Genomic DNA, 18,751 nt, shown 5'->3' on the forward strand with positions numbered 1-18,751 from the left:
GGCAGATCACCTGAGGTCAGGAGTTTGAGGCCACCCTGGCCAACATGGCGAAACCCTGTCTCTACTAAAAATACAAAAATTAGCCGGGCATGGTGGCAGGCGCCTGTAATCCCAGCTACTTGGGAGGCTGAGGCAGAAGAATCACTTGAACCCAGGAGGCGGAGGGTGCAGTGAGCCAAGATCCCGCCACTGCACTCCAGCCCGGGATATAGAGCAAGACTGTCTCAAAAAAAAAAAAAAAAGAAACCTCCCTTCGCACATCGGGTATCTGTACACGGCTGAGCATCCTCACAACACAGCAGCAGACTTCCACTTCCACCTCAGGTGAGCAACCGAAGAGGTCAAGGCAGAAGTGGCAATATCATTTATGTCCTAGCTTTGGAAGTCACACTCTGTCATTTCCTCAATATACTATCATCACAGGCCAGTCATGATTCAGTGTTGGATACACAAGGGTGTGAATGCCAGAAGGAGAATCACTGGGGACCATTTTGGGAGCTGGCTAAACACATTCTTTACCTACCACAGAAACGGACCTTTCAGCCGGGCACGGTGGCTCACGCCTGTAATCCCAGCACTTTGGGAGGCCGAGGCGGGCGGATCACGAGGTCAGGAGATCGAGACCATCGTGGCTAACACGGTGAAACCCCGTCTCTACTAAAAATACAAAAAATTAGCCGGGCAAGGTGGCGGGTGCCTGTAGTCCCAGCTACGCGGGAGTCTGAGGCAGGAGAATGGCATGAACCCCGGGGGGCGGAGCCTGCAGTGAGCTGAGATCGCGCCACTACACTCCAGCCTGGGTGAAAGAGCAAGACTCCTTCTCAAAAAATAAAAATAAAAAATAAAAAAAAAAAAGAAACGGACCATTCTATAATCTATAGTACTTTTATTGTAACATTTATGAAGCACAATTGTTTTAAATAGATGAATTAGATTTCCAAGAACAATAGCATTAGAACATATATTTATATACTGCCCCTTCTCTAAGCCTATCAAAAAGAGTATCTACCATGAATCTGGAGAAATGGACACACATATATGGGTGTACATACACGTACACATTTTTACACCACAAACTCTAAAGAGTATCAGTTATTACAATTAGTTCTAACTTGAACTAACTAGAGGGAACAAGATTGGACATGTAACTCCTCCATTTGGTATTATGGTGCAGGGAGAAGAGATCAAAGTTTTGGTAGGCAAGACTAAGTGCCTAAAATCCCCAGGTTGGAACCATGACAGGAATCATGAGCACTCAGAGGAGAAAATTGGGACCATGGTACAAGAGGCCCATTCTTTTCCAGAACAGCCTCAACAGAAACAAACTATAGGCAGTGCTGCCTAGAGGAAGCTAAAGGGCAAAGTGAACCAAAAGATATGGGAAACTTCAGACTTTGCAATTGTTGAGTCGGTTCATGTAACAGCAAAATTAAAGTCTCTGGAGCTGAATGTCTCTCACCTGATCAATGCCAGAGAGATTAGCTCTCCCTAAAAACACACTATCCCCACCCACTAACCATTACAATAAGGCAAGAAATAAAAAAGCATCCAGAATTAGAAAGGAAGAAGTAAAACTGTTATTTGCAAACATGATTCTCAATGTTAGAAAATCCTATGGAATCTATAAAACATTACTAGAACCAATAAGTGAGTTGTGCAAGGTTGCAGGATACCCGGTTAATATATAAAAACCAATTATATTTCTATATGTCAGCAAAAACTGGAAATTTACTGTTTATTATTATAAGTATCATAAGTTATTAAGTACTTATGCATGAAAAAGATGAAATGTTTAGATGCATCTGAGGAAAAGTGTGAAAGATCTGCACAGTAAAAATTACAAAACATTGCTGAAGGAAATCAATAAATATCTAAATAAACGGGGAGATCTACCATGTCCGTGGGTCAAAAGACTCTATATAGTTGTCAATTCTCCATAAATTGATCATTATATTCAATGCAATCCCAATCAAACTCCCAGGAGGTGTTTTGTAGAAACTGAAAAACTGATTCTAAAATTCATATGGAAATGCAAAAGACCTCTAATGGCCAAAACACCTTGACAAAGAACAAAGTTGGAGAACTAACACTATATGACTTCAACACTTATTAGATTTCAACACTTATTAGATAACTACAATAATAAAGGCAGTGCCTTAATGGCATCAAGACAGACAGATCAATGGAACAGAATCCAGAAATAGACCCACACATATATGGACTTCTGATTCACAACAATGGTACAAAGGCAATTCAGTGGGGGAACTTTTTTCAAAAAATGGTGTTACAGGCCAGGCAACAGTGGCACAGACTTGTAGTCGCATCTACTCAGGAGGCTGAGGCAGGAAGATCACTTGAGACCAGGAATTCAAGGGTACAGTACACTATAATCATGCCTATGAATAGCACTGCACTTCAGCTTGTGCAACATAGTGAGACCCATCTCTTAAAAAAGAAAAAAATGGTGCTACAATAGGATACTTATATGAAGAAAAAAAAAAAACTTGGATCCATGCCTCAGACAAAAATTAACTCAATAGATGATAGAATTAAATGTAAAACCTAAAACTATAAAACTTCTGGCCAGGCGCGGTGGTGCACACCTGTAATCCCAGCACTTTGGGAGGCTGAGGTGGGCAGATCACTTAAGGTCAGGATTTCGAGAGCAGCCTGGCCAACATGGCAAAACCCCATCTCTACCAAAAATACAAAAATTAGCCAGGCATGGTGGCACATGCCTGTAATCCCAGCTACTCAGGAGGCTGAGGCTGGAGAATCGCTTGAATTTAGGAGGTGGAGGTTGCAGTGAGCAACCTCTGAAGCTGCACTGATTGAGATCCTGCCACTGCACTCAAGCCTGGGCAACAGAGTGAGACTCTGTCAAAAAAAAAAAAAAAAAAAAAAAACTATAAAACTTCTAAAGGGAAGACAGGAAAAAAATCTTTGCAAATGTGGGTAAAGCAAAGATGTCTTAGATTTGACACTGAAACCATGATCTATTAAAAAAAAAACAGGCTAGACACAGTGGCTCACGCCTATAATTCCAGCACTTTGGGAGGTCAAAGCAAGAGGCTCGCTTGAGCCCAGGAGTTCAAGACCAGCCTGTGCAACTTAGTGAGACCCTATCTCTATTTAAAAATAAACTGATAAATTGGATTTCATGCATATTAATGTCTTCTGCTCTTTAAAAGACACTGTGATGATGTGCACCTGTAATCCCAGTTACTCGGGAGGCTGAGGTGGGAGGATCACTTGAACCTGGGAGGCAAAGGTTGCAGTTAGCCAAGATGGTGCTACTGCACTCCAGCCTGGGTAACAGAGTGAGAACTCATCTCAAAAAAAAAAAAAAAAAAAACACTGTCATGAGAATGAAAAGGCAAACCACAGGCTAGAAGAAAATATTTAAAAATCACATATCTGAAAAAGACTTGTACCCACAATAAATAATGACCTCTCAAAGATTAATAAAACAAAAGCAACACAATAAAAATATGGGCAAAAAACATGAGCAGACACTTCATCAAATAAGTTATATGGAACACAAATAAGCACAATAGTCATTAGAGAAATGCAAACTAAAACCACAATGGGATAGCATTAAACAATTAGAATGGCTAAAATTTTAAAAACTGACATCAAGTGTAGGCATAGATGTATTGGAAGTACAACTGCCATACAATGCAAGTGGAAATGTACAATGGCACAACCTCTTTCTTAAAACAGTTTTGAAGATTCTCAAAAAGTTAGATAGGATATGGTGGTGCACACCTGTAGTCCCAGCTACTAAGAGTAGGACAGGGGGACTGAGGCAGGAGGATACCCTGAGCCCAGGAGTTTGAGTCCAGCCTGAACAACAAAGCAAGAACTGCCCCCCACCAACCTCTAAAAAATAAAAATGTAATAAAAATTTAAAACGTTTAATCTACATCAATCTACCTAATGACCTAGCCATTCCACTCCTGATCAAGATAAATGAAAGCATATATTCTTACAAAGATGTGGACACAAATGTTCATAGCAGCTTTATTTGTAATAGCCAAAAACTGAAAACAACCCAAATGGCCATCAACAGGTCAATGAATAAACAAATTATGGCATATCCATACAGTGGAATAGTACTCAGCAATAAAAAGGAATGAACTATTGATATATATGCAACAACATGGGTGAATCTCAAAATAATTATGCTGAGTGAAAGACACCAGACCAAAAAATAAAGGAAAATTAATCCAAGTGACAGAAAGCAAACCAGTGGTTGCCTGTGAAGGGCCAAGAGGAAGGGATTATGGAGGGGTACAAGCAAAGTTTTGGGGTGGTGGCTGATTATTATCTTGAACTGTGATCATTGTTTCAATGGTATATTGATAAGTCAAAACTTCCCAATAAGATTATAATAATAGGTAATAATTTTTTTTTTTTTTTGAGACAGAGTCTCACTCTGTCGCCCAGGCTGGAGTGCACTGGCACGATCTTGGCTCACTGCAACCTCTGCCTCCCCGGGCTCCTGCCTCAGCCTCCCAAGTAGCTGGGACTACAGGCACGTGTCACCACGCCCAGCTAATTTTTAGTAGAGACAGGTTTTCAGCGTGTTAGCCACGATGGTCTTGATCTCCTGACCTCGTGATCCGCCCACCTCAGCCTCCCAAAGTGCTAGGATTACAGGCGTGAGCCACTGCGCCCGGCCAATAATAGGTAATACTTTTATTCTATGTAGTCACTGTTTGAAACACTTCTACATGTATTAATGCATTTAATCCCCAACACAAACCTATGGGGTAGATTTACTGTCATCCTCATTTTACAGATAAGGAAACTAGTGCACAGTTTTTGTAACTTAATCAAGGACAAACACCTGGGCTCAAACCAAAGTCTGCCTGGCTCTGTATTATTAATCACTACTCTCTGCTTCCTGCAACGGGCAAAATCAAGCTGGCTGCCAGAGGGGATGCTAAAACCTAACACATTTACATCTTCCCTCATTTCCACAGATAACAGCAATAATGGTAGGTTCTTCCATGATCATAAAAAATAACTAGATGGAGTTGCAAGAAAATGCTGCCTGCTTTGAGGTCACTTGAAACAGCAATGAGAGTAAATTTGAGACAAATGGTGCCTTGCACCTGACTCAAAGAGTATATACATCCTGACTTTTGCAAAGGCACAGACTACAACTGTCTAGTGAAGACAAACTGAAGAATAAGCAGGGTGGGTGGACACTGAACCTGAGATAGATCTCTGGAAGTTTGCACCCTACTAGGAATGTCTTCCAAGATGCATTTGGCTCCACATGGACAGGGCCCGTTTTTGAATTTAGGAGACTTCTGACATATGGACTGCAATAGGGAATCCATATATCTGTCTTTTTATTGACTGGTTTACTCCTTGTGTAGTGTTGTGGATACGAGAAAGGATGCATGGGAGATAAAGATTTCAGATTTAAAGGGTCTGAAATGCCTTTATTCTATACTTATACTTCGGAGTACAGAATTGCAGGGGAAGACATTTTCCATGAGAAGTCTGAAGGCATACACATTGTCATCTGACTTTGAAGGTTGCTGTTGAAAAATCTAATGCCATTTTCATTTTTTATTGTTTTTGAGACAAAGTCTCACTCTGTCGCCCAGGCTGGAGTACAGTGGTGCCATCTCGGCTCACTGCAACCTCTGCCTCAGGGATTCAAGTGATTCTCCTGCCTCAGCCTCTCAAGTAGCTGGGATTACAGGCATGTGCCACCACGCCTGGCTAATTATTGTATTTTTTTTTTTTCAGGAGAGACGGGGTTTCACCATATTGGGCAGGCTGGTCTCGAACTCCTGACCTCAGGATCCGCCCACCTTGGTCTCCCAAAGTGCTGCAAAGTGCTGGGATTACAGGCATGAGCCACCGCGCCCAGCCCCATTTTCATTTCTGATCTTTTGTTTTCTCTCTCTAGAAACCTTTTAGGGTCTCCATGATCCTCTTATTCACACTTGGTGTTTTCATAATTCACAGCAATTTTCCTTAATGTAGGTTTCCCTTGAATCCATCCTGCTGGGCACCCAGCATATCATTTAAATCTGGGACCTTACATTTCCTTTTATGTTTCTAAGTTTGCTTGTTTTTTGGTCTTTTCTAACCATAAACAGACTTCATGTTGGAGAAACAGGTTCAAAAAACTTAAGGAAGATTTCATGATGAAAGCCAAGTATCTACACAGGAAGGACAGCGAGGACACTGATAAAAAGCATGAAAATAAAGAGAAAAAAGGAGATGCACAGTGGGCCTAACTATGGATAGCCCTATGCTTGGACAGGTGTCTTCTGAGTGTGTAGCTTCTGATGCAGAATGAATCTTCCACACCAGCTGAAGGTTTTACCACACACTTTACACTCATAAGGTTTCTCGCCAGTGTGAACTCGCTGGTGCTGAATCAGGGTTATTTTCTGATTGAATGCCTTCCCACACTCCTTACATTCAAAGGGCTTCTCCCCAGTGTGAATTCGCTGATGCTGAGTCAAGGCTGTGTTGGAGCTTAATCGTTTTCCACACTCTTTACATTCATAAGGTTTCTCCCCAGTATGCATTCGCTGATGGACAGTGAAACTTGAGCTACAACTGAAAGTTTTCCAACATTCGTTACATTCATAGAGCTTCTCCCCAGTGTGGAACCTCTGGTGCTGGAGGAAGACAGAGCTGCTACTGAAGGCCTTGCTGCACTCCTTACATTCATAGGGCTTTTCTCCAGTGTGGATTCTCTGATGCTGAATCAAGGCTGTGTCTGAACTTAAACCTTTTCCACATTCTTTACATTTAAATGGTTTCTTTCCAGTGTGAATTATCTGATGCCGAATAAGTAATGAGTTATATCTGAAGTCTTTTCCACATTCTTTGCATTCAAAAGACTTTTCACCAGTGTGACATTTCTGATGTCGGTGGAAGTCTGCCATTCGAATGAAATATCTGCCACATTGTCCACATTCATAAGATATCTGACCACTAGGAATTGTCTGATTCGTAGTGAGTTGTATGCTGACACTAATAGTTTTTCCTAATTTCTCAAACTTCTCTCCATTATTGACTGCATAAGCCTCATGGTGCCTGGCTGAGGTATCTGTGAAATGTCTCCTCTTTGACTTTGTCTTAATTATCCAATGACCTTGGGGCTGCTCTAGGCTGCTCCCAAAGTCAAGGTGCTGGGAAACATTCCCTGGCAGCTCCCCCACCATCAGTCTGAAGGACTCTGTTTCTTTGGACACATGCTCCTTTGGAGTTAATCCTTCCTTCTCAGTTCTGGCCTCATCCCCTATCACAAAAAGAAAATACAAGTGTCAGTCCCTGATATCACACACACACACACACACACACACACACACACACACACACACACATCTGTGCTGAAGAAGAAACAGAATCAAGTGGTTCTAATTTGCCATGAGTATATGGATATTTTCTATTATGCTCACAAGATGGCTGCCTAAGATCACCACACAACAGAGCCCTGCAAGGGACATGAAAACTCCATGAGAGGGGAGGCAAGCAAGGCCAGGAGGCATTCCCATAAACAGTGTGAAAACCAGAAAACTGCAAAGACTGTTAATTAGGGCAGAAAGACTAAGAGAAAAATGAATGAGGCAGATGAAGACACAAACTAGAAAAGTAACAAATGGAAATCCATAAGTGAGAGGAAGACTCCCGAGATTAGAGAAGGGGCAGGCTGAACAACTCAAGCACTACAACAGGTCCCACAGGCTTAGATTCCTTAAGAGATGCTTGTTAAAAGACATCATCCATGTCATAGTCTTGAAAAGAGAGCTGATCTCTACCATCAAGCTGGCTCTAGTAAAGCAGCAGGCTCCCATGCAGTGGTTGAGGATGCCATGCATGGCAACCACCACAGCATCCAGGAGAAAGGAAGGTTTGGAGGCTTGCCTTTAAAACCAAAAAGCACTGGAAATGTGAAGAACTCTTCCAAAAGTGAATGTAAGTCCCAAAGAGGGCCTGGTAACGATACTTGCCATTTTTCCTAAAAGGTCTCATAGGTTGTGCATTTGTTTAATACAACAGTTTGAAAAGTGAACTACTAAACTCACATGATAATAAGGGAAAACCAAAGAGAAATATTCCCTCCACTATCAAAACCTTTTGCAGACTACATAAAATCTTCAGCCTGCATGCATTCATAAAAAAAAATTGTTCAGAAAATATTTTTACTCAGATGACGTAGGGTCCTGAGGTCACATCCAGAAAGGTACAACTTAAACTCAAGACTTGGGAGTGGATCAGTAATGGGCATTCTCTGCAGAAAAGCACAGAAAATTTTCACAGGCAGAGAAGGGGTGAAGCAGAATAAGAAAGATTGAAAAATATACTTTTATTTATTTATTTATTTATTTATTTATTTTTGAGATAGAATCTCGCTGTGTGAGTCACCCAGGCTGGAGTGTGGCGGTGCAATCTTGGCTCACTGCAACCTCCACCTCCTGGGTTCAAGCGATTCTCATGCTTCAGTCTCCCCAGTAGCTGGTACTACAGGTGCACACCACCATACCCGGCTAATTTTTGATGTTTCTGGGTTTTTTTTTGAGACAGAGTCTCACTCTGTCACTCAGGCTGGGGTAGGGTCCAGCCCTACTGGGCCTGTGGGTTTTTCTCCTCATGTGCAGAGATGAGAGATTGTAGAAATAAAGACACAAGACAAAGAGATAGAAGAAAAGACAGCTGGGCCCGGGGAACCACTACCACCAAGATGCGGAGACCGGTAGTGGCCCCGAATGCCTGGCCGCGCTGTTATTTATTGTGTACAAGGCAAAGGGGCAGGGTATGGAGTGAGAGTCATCTCCAATGATAGGTAAGGTCATACAAGTCATGTGTCCACCAGACAGGGGGCCCTTCCCTATTTGGTAGCCGAGGCGGAGAGAGAGAGGGGACAGCTTATGTCATTATTTCTTCTAGAAGGCGGAGCCAGGTGTACAGGGCAGAAGATGAAAGTGGACCAGGAGCGTGACCACTGAAGCACAGCATCACAGGGAGACAGTTAGGCCTCCGGCTGGCTGCAGGTGGGCCTGACTGATGTCAGGCCTTCCACAAGAGGTGGTGGAGCAGTCTTCTCTAACTCCCCCGGGGAAAGGGAGACTCCCTTTCCCGGTCTGCTAAGTAACAGGTGCCTTCCCAGGCACTGGCACTACCACTAGACCAAGGTCTGCTAAGTAACGGGTGCCTTCCCAGGCACTGGCATTACCGCTAGACCAAGAAGCCCTCTAGTGGCCCTGTCCGAGCTTGACAGAGGGCTCACACGTCTTCTGGTCACTTCTCACAGTATCCCTTCAGCTCCTATCTCTGTATGGCCTGGTTTCTCCTAGGTTATAATTGTAGAACAAAGATTATTATAATATTGGAATAAAGAGTAATGCTACAGGCCGGGCGCGGTGGCTCACGCTTGTAATCCCAGCACTTTGGGAGGCCGAGGCGGGCGGATCACGAGGTCAGGAGATCGAGACCACGGTGAAACCCCGTCTCTACTAAAAGTACAAAAAATTAGCCGGGCGTGGTGGCGGGCGCCTGTAGTCCCAGCTACTCGGAGAGGCTGAGGCAGGAGAATGGCATGAACCTGGGAGGCGGAGCTTGCAGTGAGCCAAGATTGCACCACTGCACTCCAGCCTGGGTGACAGAGCGAGACTCCATCTCAAAAAAAAAAAAAAAAAAAAGAGTAATGCTACAAACTAATGATTAATAATATTCATATATAATCATATCTATAATCTATTTCTAGTATAACTATTCTTATTCTATATATTTTCTTTATTATACTGGAACAGCTTGTGCCCTCGGTCTCTTGCCTTGGCACCTGGGTAGCTTGCCGCCCACAGGCTGGAGTGCAATGGTGCAATCTCAGCTCACTGCAACCTCTACTCCCCAGGTTCAACCGATTCTCCTGCCTCAGCCTCCTGAGTAGCTAGGATTACAGGCACGTGCTACCACGTCCATGCTAATATTTTGCATTTTTAGTAGAGATGGAGTTTCACCATGTTGGCCAGGCTGGTCTCGAACTCCTGACCTCAGGTAATCCACCCACCTCGGCCTCCCAAAGTGCTGAGATTACAGGTATGAGCCACCATGCCCAGCCTATTTTTAATTCTTATTTCAATAGCCATCAAAGTGAGGAAGTTATTCACCTTTAATTTATAATAAATTTTGCTTTAGAAATTTTTTTAAGTATCTGTGGGGGAAAGATGAAATAAGAATCAAAGGATATTGGTGACTGTTGAGGCTGGATGAAGGATACATGGAGTGCATTATGCTGGTGTTTGCATATATTTGAAAATTTCCATTATAAAAATAAACTTTGTATTATTTAAGTCAGTGCTTAAACAATGTAGCCTATGATATGCAGATGGCCAGCCATGTTGCCAGAAGCCTATTTTCCTCCAAAGGTGGCTGACATCCTCTCTTTGCAAAAACAAACTGGCAGAAAAATAAAATGTTTTCATATGACAGAGAAGAAATGAGCTGGTTTAAGTGCTGCCCAATCAGACAGTCTCCCTTGGTAGGTTGTGAGGAGAGGTGAAGAAGAATACACAAAGAAATCTTACAGTCATTCCTGTCTTAAAAGAGACTGGCCCTTCCCCAGTTGAGGTAGGCTACCACCATGAACTCAGAGAATCACATGTAATGATTCCACAGGAACAAAAACAGTCTCCCAAGAGAAGAAACACTTCTTGCACAATGAAATGTGAAAACAAGAAAGCAAGCCAAGCCAAAAAGGCAGCTAGCGGGTTCTCATGCTCACCTGGACAGATACCTCTGAGAGCCTCCCTGCCCATAGGTTCCCAGGGATCGAGGCCCCATGGCAGTTCCCCTTGCTCCAGCTGGGAGACCAGAACAGGCGTGGTGAATGGAAATGCTGCCCAGGGAGAAAGAAACAGGAAGGTAAGGGGAATCAGGAACCAGGATCCTCTCACAGCCCCCTTTATCTTTATCTGCTGAGCCAGGTAGTGAGAGACAAGGTGAGTCAGGGAGAAACTTAATCTATGCTGCTGGAGAACAGAAATTTCCCACAAAGTGGCACAGAGTCCCAAAATAATCCCACGCTCACATAAGGGAATCTCAAGTTTTCTTCAGAGAACTTGGAAGACACAAGGGGCTTTGCTGTGCTCCCAAGAGCTCCTTTCCCTCCCATGTTTTGGGTACAGCCCCTCCCAGGGTTGGAGGGACAGCTGATTTCAAAACCTGGGAACGCAGGGCTCTCTCCACCCAGAAACCTCTAGGCAGCTCAGCCTTCAGGGCAACAGAGTTATTAGAAACCCCACAAAGTTCTCGGGCCAGGAGTGGTGGCTCACACATGTCTTCCCAGCACTTTGAGAGGCTGAGGCAGGAGGATCGCTTGAGGCCAGGAGTTTGAGACCAGCCTGGCCAACATAGAAAAACCCCATCTCTACTAAAAATACAATAATTAGCCAGGTGTGGTGGCGCCCACCTGTAATCCCAGCTACTTGGGAGGCTGAGGCAGGAGAATCGCTTGAACCTGGGAGGTGGAGGTTGCAGTGAGTCGCGATTGCGCCACTGCACTCCAGCCTGGGTGACAGAGTGAGACTCTTGTCTCAAAAAAAAAAAAATAAGAAAATAAGAAAAAAAAAAAAGAAACCTCACAAGGTTCTAAGGAATAAAGAAGCCAGGATACTCAAAGGGCAGAGGCCAAAATCAAGATGAAGAGATGTCTTACCCAGGGAAGCCACATTTGCATAATTCTCCAGCATCACTTCCCTGTACAGGGCCCTCTGCACAGAGTCCAGGCTGGCCCATTCATTCTGGGTGAAGTACACAGCCACATCCTCAAAGGTCACTGGTTCCTAAAACAACAAGTTCCTGCTCAAACCCTGCGTGAGGGCAGAGGACCAGGCTAAGTAGTGGGGCAGAGATCTACTGGGTCCAGTGGTATTGCCAAGGACAGTTATCCAGCACTCCACCAGAGGCTAGCCCTCAGCCATCTTTGCCCGCACTAACAGGGGAGTCCAAGGGTCATTGCATCCCTTTGTGGTCATCCCCAGCAAACAGCTCTATTTTCATCTGCTGATCTCTGCTTGCCTCCACTGTGCCCTGCTCTGCGTGCCCATCTGTTCCTCTGGGTTCCTTTCCTCAGTGTGGGTTTTGTGTGCACATTCACAGGGGACATCTGTATAAACACAGTGAATAACACTTTTGTACTGCTCTCTACTCTCTCCCTAACCCCACTAAAGTGATAGTAACATAATAGCCCAAGAGAAGAGTCCAAGCAGGCCGGGCACAGTGGCTCACGCCTGTAATCCTAGCACTTTTGGAGGCCGAGGCAGGCGGATGGCTTGAGACCAGCCTGGCCATGTGGCCAAAAGGGTGAAACCCCGTCTCTACAAAAAATACAAAAATTCGCCAAGTATGGTGGTGCATGCCTGTAGTGCCAGCTACCTGGGAGGTTGAGATGGGAGGATCACCTGAGCTTGGGGAGGTCGAGGCTGCAGTTAGCTGTGTTTGCACCACTGTATGCCAGCCTGGGTGACAGAGTGAGACCCTGTCTCAAAAAAAAAGAGAGAAGAATCAAAGCCAACTAGAGGTATAAACAGAATTTTAGAAGGCAGAAAGAGAATGAATGATAACTAGACTAGAAAAGCACACAAAGATGAAACTCAACTTCTGGCAGAAGGGGAAGCAACAAAAGGCACAATTCACACCACAGAACTAAGGATGAGCTAAGGATTTTGTAAATGTGCACTGCTGTTTATAACTTGGTAAAATATTCTATCTCCTTAAAAGCAACACAGAGAAGGAAGGACCAACAAAGTATTTAGGACAATGAATGAAAAATATCTACACATAGGCATGTAACTGAGACGTCTCAGAATAATGAGAATACACAACAGATCCTACAGGCTTTCAGAGAAGGAAAAACACACACGAAGACTGGGAAGTCAAGATGGCAACAGACTAAACAGCAAAAGTAAAAGGGTAATGTTTTTGAAAATGCAGGCCAGGTGCGGTGGCTTACACCTGTAATCCCAGCCCCTTGGGAGGCCAAGGTGGGAAGATTGCTTCAGCTCAGAAGTTCGAGACCAGCCTGGGCAACATGGTGAAACCCCGTCTCTACAAAATATGCAAAAATTAGCCATGCAAGGTGGTGCTCCCAGCTACTTGGGAGACTGAGGTGGGAGGATCAACTAAGCCTAGGGGAGGTTGAGGCTGCAGTGAGCTGTGATCGTGCTACTGTACTCTGGCATGGGTGACAGTGGGACTGTCTCAAAAAAAAAAAAAATGCTAAGGGAAAACTTCCGGTTCTTATCTAGGTGGAATCACGGGGGTTGGATTTCCCCTCCTGCCTGAAACAAAATAACCAGACAAATTATATAAAACAATAATTTTCAAGATATCATGCAAAAAACGACAACAATCCCTGAGAAACAGGAAAGAAAAGGGGTGAGCCCTATAATTCCCTAAGCTACTACCCTGGGGAGTTTCCAGGCTGCAACACAGGAAGAGGGAACTGAGGCAGAACCTGGCATATTTCCTTGTAGAGTCTGAAGAGACCAAGGCAGCTTGAGTTTATAGGACAGAATGCCAGAGAGGAGAGGGCTGCATAGAGATGGAATCTCAATTATCGGCAGAAGGTCCCTTTAGAGTATTCAACAAAATACAGATCAGTACATGGGTATGGGAAAACTAACCAAGGCCAGAGAAAGGATCATTTGGAAAGACTGAAAAGAACAATACCTGATATTTACACACCATTAATCCTATGGAAAATGGAAAAAAAAAAAAAAAAAAAAAAAGCCAGGCACGGTGGCTCATGCATGTAATCCCAGCACTTTGAGAAGCTGAAGGGGGCAGATCACTTGAGGCCAAGAGTTCAAGACCAGCCTGGCCAACATGATGAAACCCCATCTCTACTAAAAATACAAAAAAATTTGCCAGGCATGGTGGTGTGTGCCTATAATCTCAGCTACGTGGGAGTCTGGGGCACAACAATCACTTGAACCCAGGAAGCAGAAATTGCAATGAGCCGAGATCACACCATTGCACTCCAGCCTGGGTGACAGAGTGACTCTGTCTCAAACAAAAGAAAAAAAAAGAAAAGAAAGAAAATAGAAAAAGAGGATAAAAGGAAACAAAGAACAGATGGGACCATTAGAAAACAAGTAGAAAGATGATAGGCCCAAATCTAGCCATATCAATAATGGTATCAAATGTAAATAATCTAAACATCCCAAAAGGCAAACATTGTCATATTGGATTTTTAAACAAATAAGAACCTACTATCTGCCACCTTCAAGAAATGTACATTAAATATAAAGACAGGAATAAATTAAAAGCAAAAGAATAGAAAAAGATATACCATGACAACATTAGCCAAAGAAAACTGTAAGGCCAGGCATGGTGGCTCATGCCTGTAATCCCAGCAGAAAAATGAGAACACACAACAGATCCTACAGGCTTTCAGAGTGGAGGCGGGAGGATAGCTTGCATCTAGGAGTTTGAGACGAGCCTGGGCAACCTTGTCTCTGGGAAAAAGAAGTTAGCCAAGCACAGTGGTCTGTACCTGTAGTCTCAACTTAGTCTCAACTCCTTGGGAGGATCACTTAGGCCTGGGAGGTGGAGGCTGCAGTGAGCTGTGATTGCACCACTGCACTCAGCCTGGGAGACAGAGTAAGATTGTCTCAACAGAAAAAAAAATAAAAAAAGCTGCAGTGGCTAAATTCATATAAGACAATGTAGATAGGTAGACAGTCCATATTCTGGGCCATAAAAGAAAGCTCAATAAAATCAAAATGATTCAAGTCATACAAAGTATGTTTTCTGACTGTAATGCAATTAAATTTGATATCACAGAAAGACTCCTGGAAAATCCCCAAATATTTTTAAAGTCAGTAACATACTTCCATAAGAGAATGTACAAAGTATTTTGAACTGAATGTAAATGAAAACACCATGTACTAGAATTTGCGGGATGATGCTAAAGAGGTACTTGGGAGGAAAAGTATGGCACTAAATGCCTATCTTACAAAACAAAAAACAAAGAAAGATCTCAAATCTGTGACTTCAGCTTCCCCCTTACAACTAAAAAAAGAATAGCAAATTTAACACAAATTAAGTATAAAAAAGACATTAAAGATCAAAGTGAAAACTAATGACATAAAACAGAAAAGTAATGAAACCAGAAGCTAGTTCTTAAAGAAAAATTAATAAAATTCAGAAACCTCTAGCCAGTGAGCAGAAAAAAAGAAAGAATACACAAATCACTAATATTAGTAATAAAAGTGACATCACTGCAGATAATAAAAGATAAGGACATATTATGAACAACTTTATGTGAATAATTTCTACAACTTAGATAAAATGGGTAAGTTCCTTGAAAGGCACAAGTTACCAAAACTCATTTAACCTGGGCATAGTGATGCATGCCTGTAGTCCCAGGTACCTGGGAGGCTGAGTAGGGAGGATCGCTTGAGCCCAATTTGAGGTCAGCCTGGGCAACATAGAGAAAACCATGTCAAAAAATAAAAATAAATAAATAAAAAGAGACAGATAACCAGAGTAGCCCCTATATCTACCAAAGGACTCAAAACTGTACTTAAAAACCTTATTAGAAAGAAAACTCCGTGCCTAGATAGCTTCACTGTTGAATTCTACCAAACATTTAAGGAAGGAATGCAGTCAACTCTACATAAATTCTTCCAAGATATTAAAGACGAGGGAATATTTCTCATTCTATGGAACAAAGACATCACAAGAAAAGAAAACTGCAAATCAATACCTCATAAACATAGATACAGAAATTCTAAATAAAATTTTAACAAATTAAATTAAATATATAGTAATAATGATAGAATAATATACCATGACGAAGTCGGTTTTATCCCAACCCGGAGTCGGTTTAATATTTGAAAGAAAAATAATGTAATTCACCACATTAACAAACTAAGAGAGGCTGGGCACGGTGGCTCACGCCTGTAATCCCAGCACTTTGGGAAGCCAAGGCGGGGGAATCACGAGGTCAAGGGATCCAGATCATCCTGGCCAACATGGTGAAACCTGGTCTCTACTAAAAATACAAAAATTAGCTGGGCATGGTGGCGTGTGCTTGTAGTCCCAGCTACTCGGGAGGCTGAAGCAAGAGAATCGCTTGAACCCTGGAGGTGGAGGTTGCAGTGAGGCAGGAGAATCACTTGAACCCCGGAGGTGGAGGTTGCAGTGAGCCAGGATCGCGCCACTGCACTCCGGCCTGTCAATAGAGCAAGACTCCAACTCAAAAAAAAAAAAAAAAAAAACTAAGAGAAAAACCATATGGTCATCTAAACAGACACAGAAAAAGCATTTGTCAAAATCCAACATCCATTCCTATAAAAACTCTCACCAAAGTAGTAATAGAAGAGAATGCCTGATAAAGGGCATTTACAAAACAAAACAAAACAAAAAAGCAAGAAACCTACAGTGAACATCAGTCTTCAGTGTGAAAGATTGAATGCTTTCACCTTAAAAGCATAAATAAGACAAAGATATCTGCTCTCACCACTTCTGTTCAATATTGAAATAATGCTTCTAGCCAGTGCAATGAGGCAAGACAAAATAAAATAAAAGGCATCCAGACTAGAAAGAAAGGAGTAAAACTATCTTTATTCATAGATGACCTATGTAGAAAATACAATGGAATCTACAAAACAGTTACTAGAATTCCTATACTGAAGAAATAAATACTTCTCCAAGCCTGCGGACTAGGGTGAAAGGGGTCTTTATTGGATGTAATAATGCAGATTTCCATATTTCAGAATTTTTATTTTTAAGCTGGCTTCAACTGCCAAATCCCAACAAATCCCCCCACACTCACTAGTTTTCTAGTCTTAATTTGGGCATTCTCACCTCTCCATCCTTCTCATAGTGACAGATGCACAATGGAAGCCACTGGCCTACACAACTCAAGATCTGAACGCAGAGGTGACACCTGCTCTCTCTTGACATCAAAAGGCTGGGAGGGAGGGATAGGATGTTCACTCACCTGGCGCCAAGCGGTCTGGAACATGGCTGGCGTCCCAGCTTCACACACTGCCTCGGGGTTCGGAGAAGTGAAACTGAAGAGAAAATAAAGAAGCACCGGTGAGATTGATGCTGCCTCGCACCCCGCAAATGCCCTCTGTGCGACTTGGGCCCCTCTCCGTTCCGCCAACCCCTCACCCCAAAAAGCAAAGGGGTTGGAAAACCAGGCAGAACAAGCCCCAGGGAAACCAATCAGCTACCCGGACCGCGAACCTCTTCTGCTCAGACCGCGAATCCCGCGCGGCGCAGGCGCAGATTAAGCGTGGAAATTCCACCTGCCGCCGACACCAGGGAAAGCTTGAGACCCTCCGCCGGAAGTGCGTTTTCCATGCCCTTCCTCTCTAGGAACTTGGGAAGTTGCCAGTCTCGGTGGTTTCCTACCACAGCCGCCAGCGCCAGGGTCCCTACTGCCTGAGACAACACGGGCCCGAGCCGGCAGCCCCAGGCGGGGGTCCTGCAGCGCCCACACCCGGTAGCTCCTTCGGGGCATGACGTCTGGCCAGCTCAGGCCACAGAATGGTTACTATCCTGGGTATTATTCGTGGTTATCTGGCATTTGCCACTCTGGGTGTCCTTCCAGATAATGAAGGGGGACCATCGCGCCCTCCACATGCGCCAAAGCTGTCTGGATTGTGTGGGTGCGCTGCAGTGGGAAAAGTGGGCGTGGGGAAAGTCGGGCCCGTCACTCAGACGGCCGAATGTGTATGGACTACGTAGGTCCAGAAACCCAGCTGCACCGCTCACTAGTTGTGTGACCTGCAGCAAGTTTCTTTGCCCCGGTTTCCTTGTCTATTAAATGGGTATTATGGTGGTGGTACCAACCTCTTGAGGCGGTTCAGGGTTAATTCATTAAATTAGTTAATTGATAGGCAAATTATTTACAGTTGTGCCTGGCACATAGTAAGTGCTCGTGAGTTTGTACTGTTTTGTTTTCCAATTGTGTTTTTTGAAGACATAAAATAGGTGCTGCTGGGACTCCAGTATGTGGTGTGCTTCAGGGAAATAGCTTTTTTTTTTTTTTTAAAGACAATTTTCCAAGTTTAGCGAAAAAGCCATTAACATTTGGCTTAGAGCCCTTTCCTGCCCTGTACTGGGATGTGTGTCCCGACCCAGCCTGGAGACAGATTTTAGTTATTCCTTCTACAGAAATTAGATTTATCCACCACCTCCAAAACAAGTCCTGCCATGGAGAGTATATTATGTATCTACTGCTGCATAATAAACTAATACTTTGTGGCTAAAAACAATAAACATTATCTTTCACAGTTTCTGTGGACCCAGAATTCAAGAGCAGCTTGGCTGGGTGGTACTGGCTGAGGGTCTCTGCCGAGGTTGCAGTCAGGTGTCACGTGGGGCTGAAGTCATCTGAAGCTTGACTGAGTTTGGAGGATCCACCTCCAAGGTGGTTTGCTCACATGGCTGTCAAGTGGGTGCTGGTTGTTGGCAGGAAGCCTCAGTTCCTTCCCATGTGAGGGTTTTCACAACATGGCATGTAGCTTTCTCCCAAAGTGAGCAATCCAAGAGGCCAAGGCCAAAGCTTTTATGACCTAGTTTTGGAAATCATGCACTATGATTTCCTCAATACATTCTCCTCAGATTAGTCATGATTCAGTGTGGGATGAGATACACAAGGGTTTGAATGCCAGGATATGAGAATCATTGGGAGCCATTGTGGGGCCACCTAGCACAGAGATTTTAACTGTCACAGAAACAGTTCATT

The 18,751-nt window shown here is 43.5% G+C and overlaps 2 protein-coding genes across 5 annotated transcripts in view; both read right to left on the reverse strand.

Annotated features, from left to right (window-relative positions):
* The window catches only part of ZNF621 (zinc finger protein 621), a 25,015-nt gene extending 14,180 nt beyond the window's left edge, over positions 1 to 10,835 (reverse strand). The window contains exon 1 of the mRNA XM_030812072.1: positions 10,766 to 10,835. The gene's annotated coding sequence lies outside the window, so the exon portion shown is untranslated. The remainder of the gene's footprint in view (positions 1 to 10,765) is intronic.
* Positions 5,436 to 17,372, reverse strand: ZNF620 (zinc finger protein 620). Of its 4 annotated transcripts, none has more exons than XM_012496209.2 (5): positions 17,245 to 17,372; positions 16,994 to 17,066; positions 11,699 to 11,825; positions 10,766 to 10,879; positions 5,946 to 7,282 (listed from the first exon to the last, which is right to left on the reverse strand). In XM_012496209.2, the coding sequence occupies exons 2-5, from the start codon at positions 17,015 to 17,017 to the stop codon at positions 6,279 to 6,281; spliced, it is 1,269 nt and encodes a 422-aa protein (XP_012351663.2). In that variant the 5' UTR covers positions 17,018 to 17,066; positions 17,245 to 17,372; the 3' UTR covers positions 5,946 to 6,278. The 4 variants fall into 4 exon arrangements, with proteins under 4 accessions (XP_003256941.1, XP_012351663.2, XP_003256940.2 ...); XM_003256892.4 differs by having other exon boundaries at positions 17,232 to 17,353; XM_003256893.4 differs by lacking the exons at positions 10,766 to 10,879; positions 11,699 to 11,825 and having other exon boundaries at positions 5,436 to 7,282; positions 17,232 to 17,353.
* Positions 17,373 to 18,751: the final 1,379 nt, after the last annotated feature.

The sequence above is a fragment of the Nomascus leucogenys genome, chromosome 4 (genome assembly GCF_006542625.1).
Source record: "Nomascus leucogenys isolate Asia chromosome 4, Asia_NLE_v1, whole genome shotgun sequence".
Taxonomy (NCBI): Eukaryota; Metazoa; Chordata; class Mammalia; order Primates; family Hylobatidae; genus Nomascus; species Nomascus leucogenys.

Excerpts from the sequence above, each read along its gene's own strand:
- ZNF620 (XM_012496209.2), bottom strand. The coding sequence starts at position 17,017 with ATGTTCCAGACCGCTTGGCGCCAG. Across the intron at positions 10,880-11,698 it reads TGCAAATGTGGCTTCCCTGG|CATTTCCATTCACCACGCCT; the intron begins GTAAGACATCTC and ends CTCCCTGGGCAG. Across the intron at positions 7,283-10,765 it reads TCTCAGAGGTATCTGTCCAG|GGGATGAGGCCAGAACTGAG; the intron begins GTGAGCATGAGA and ends TTTTTGTGATAG.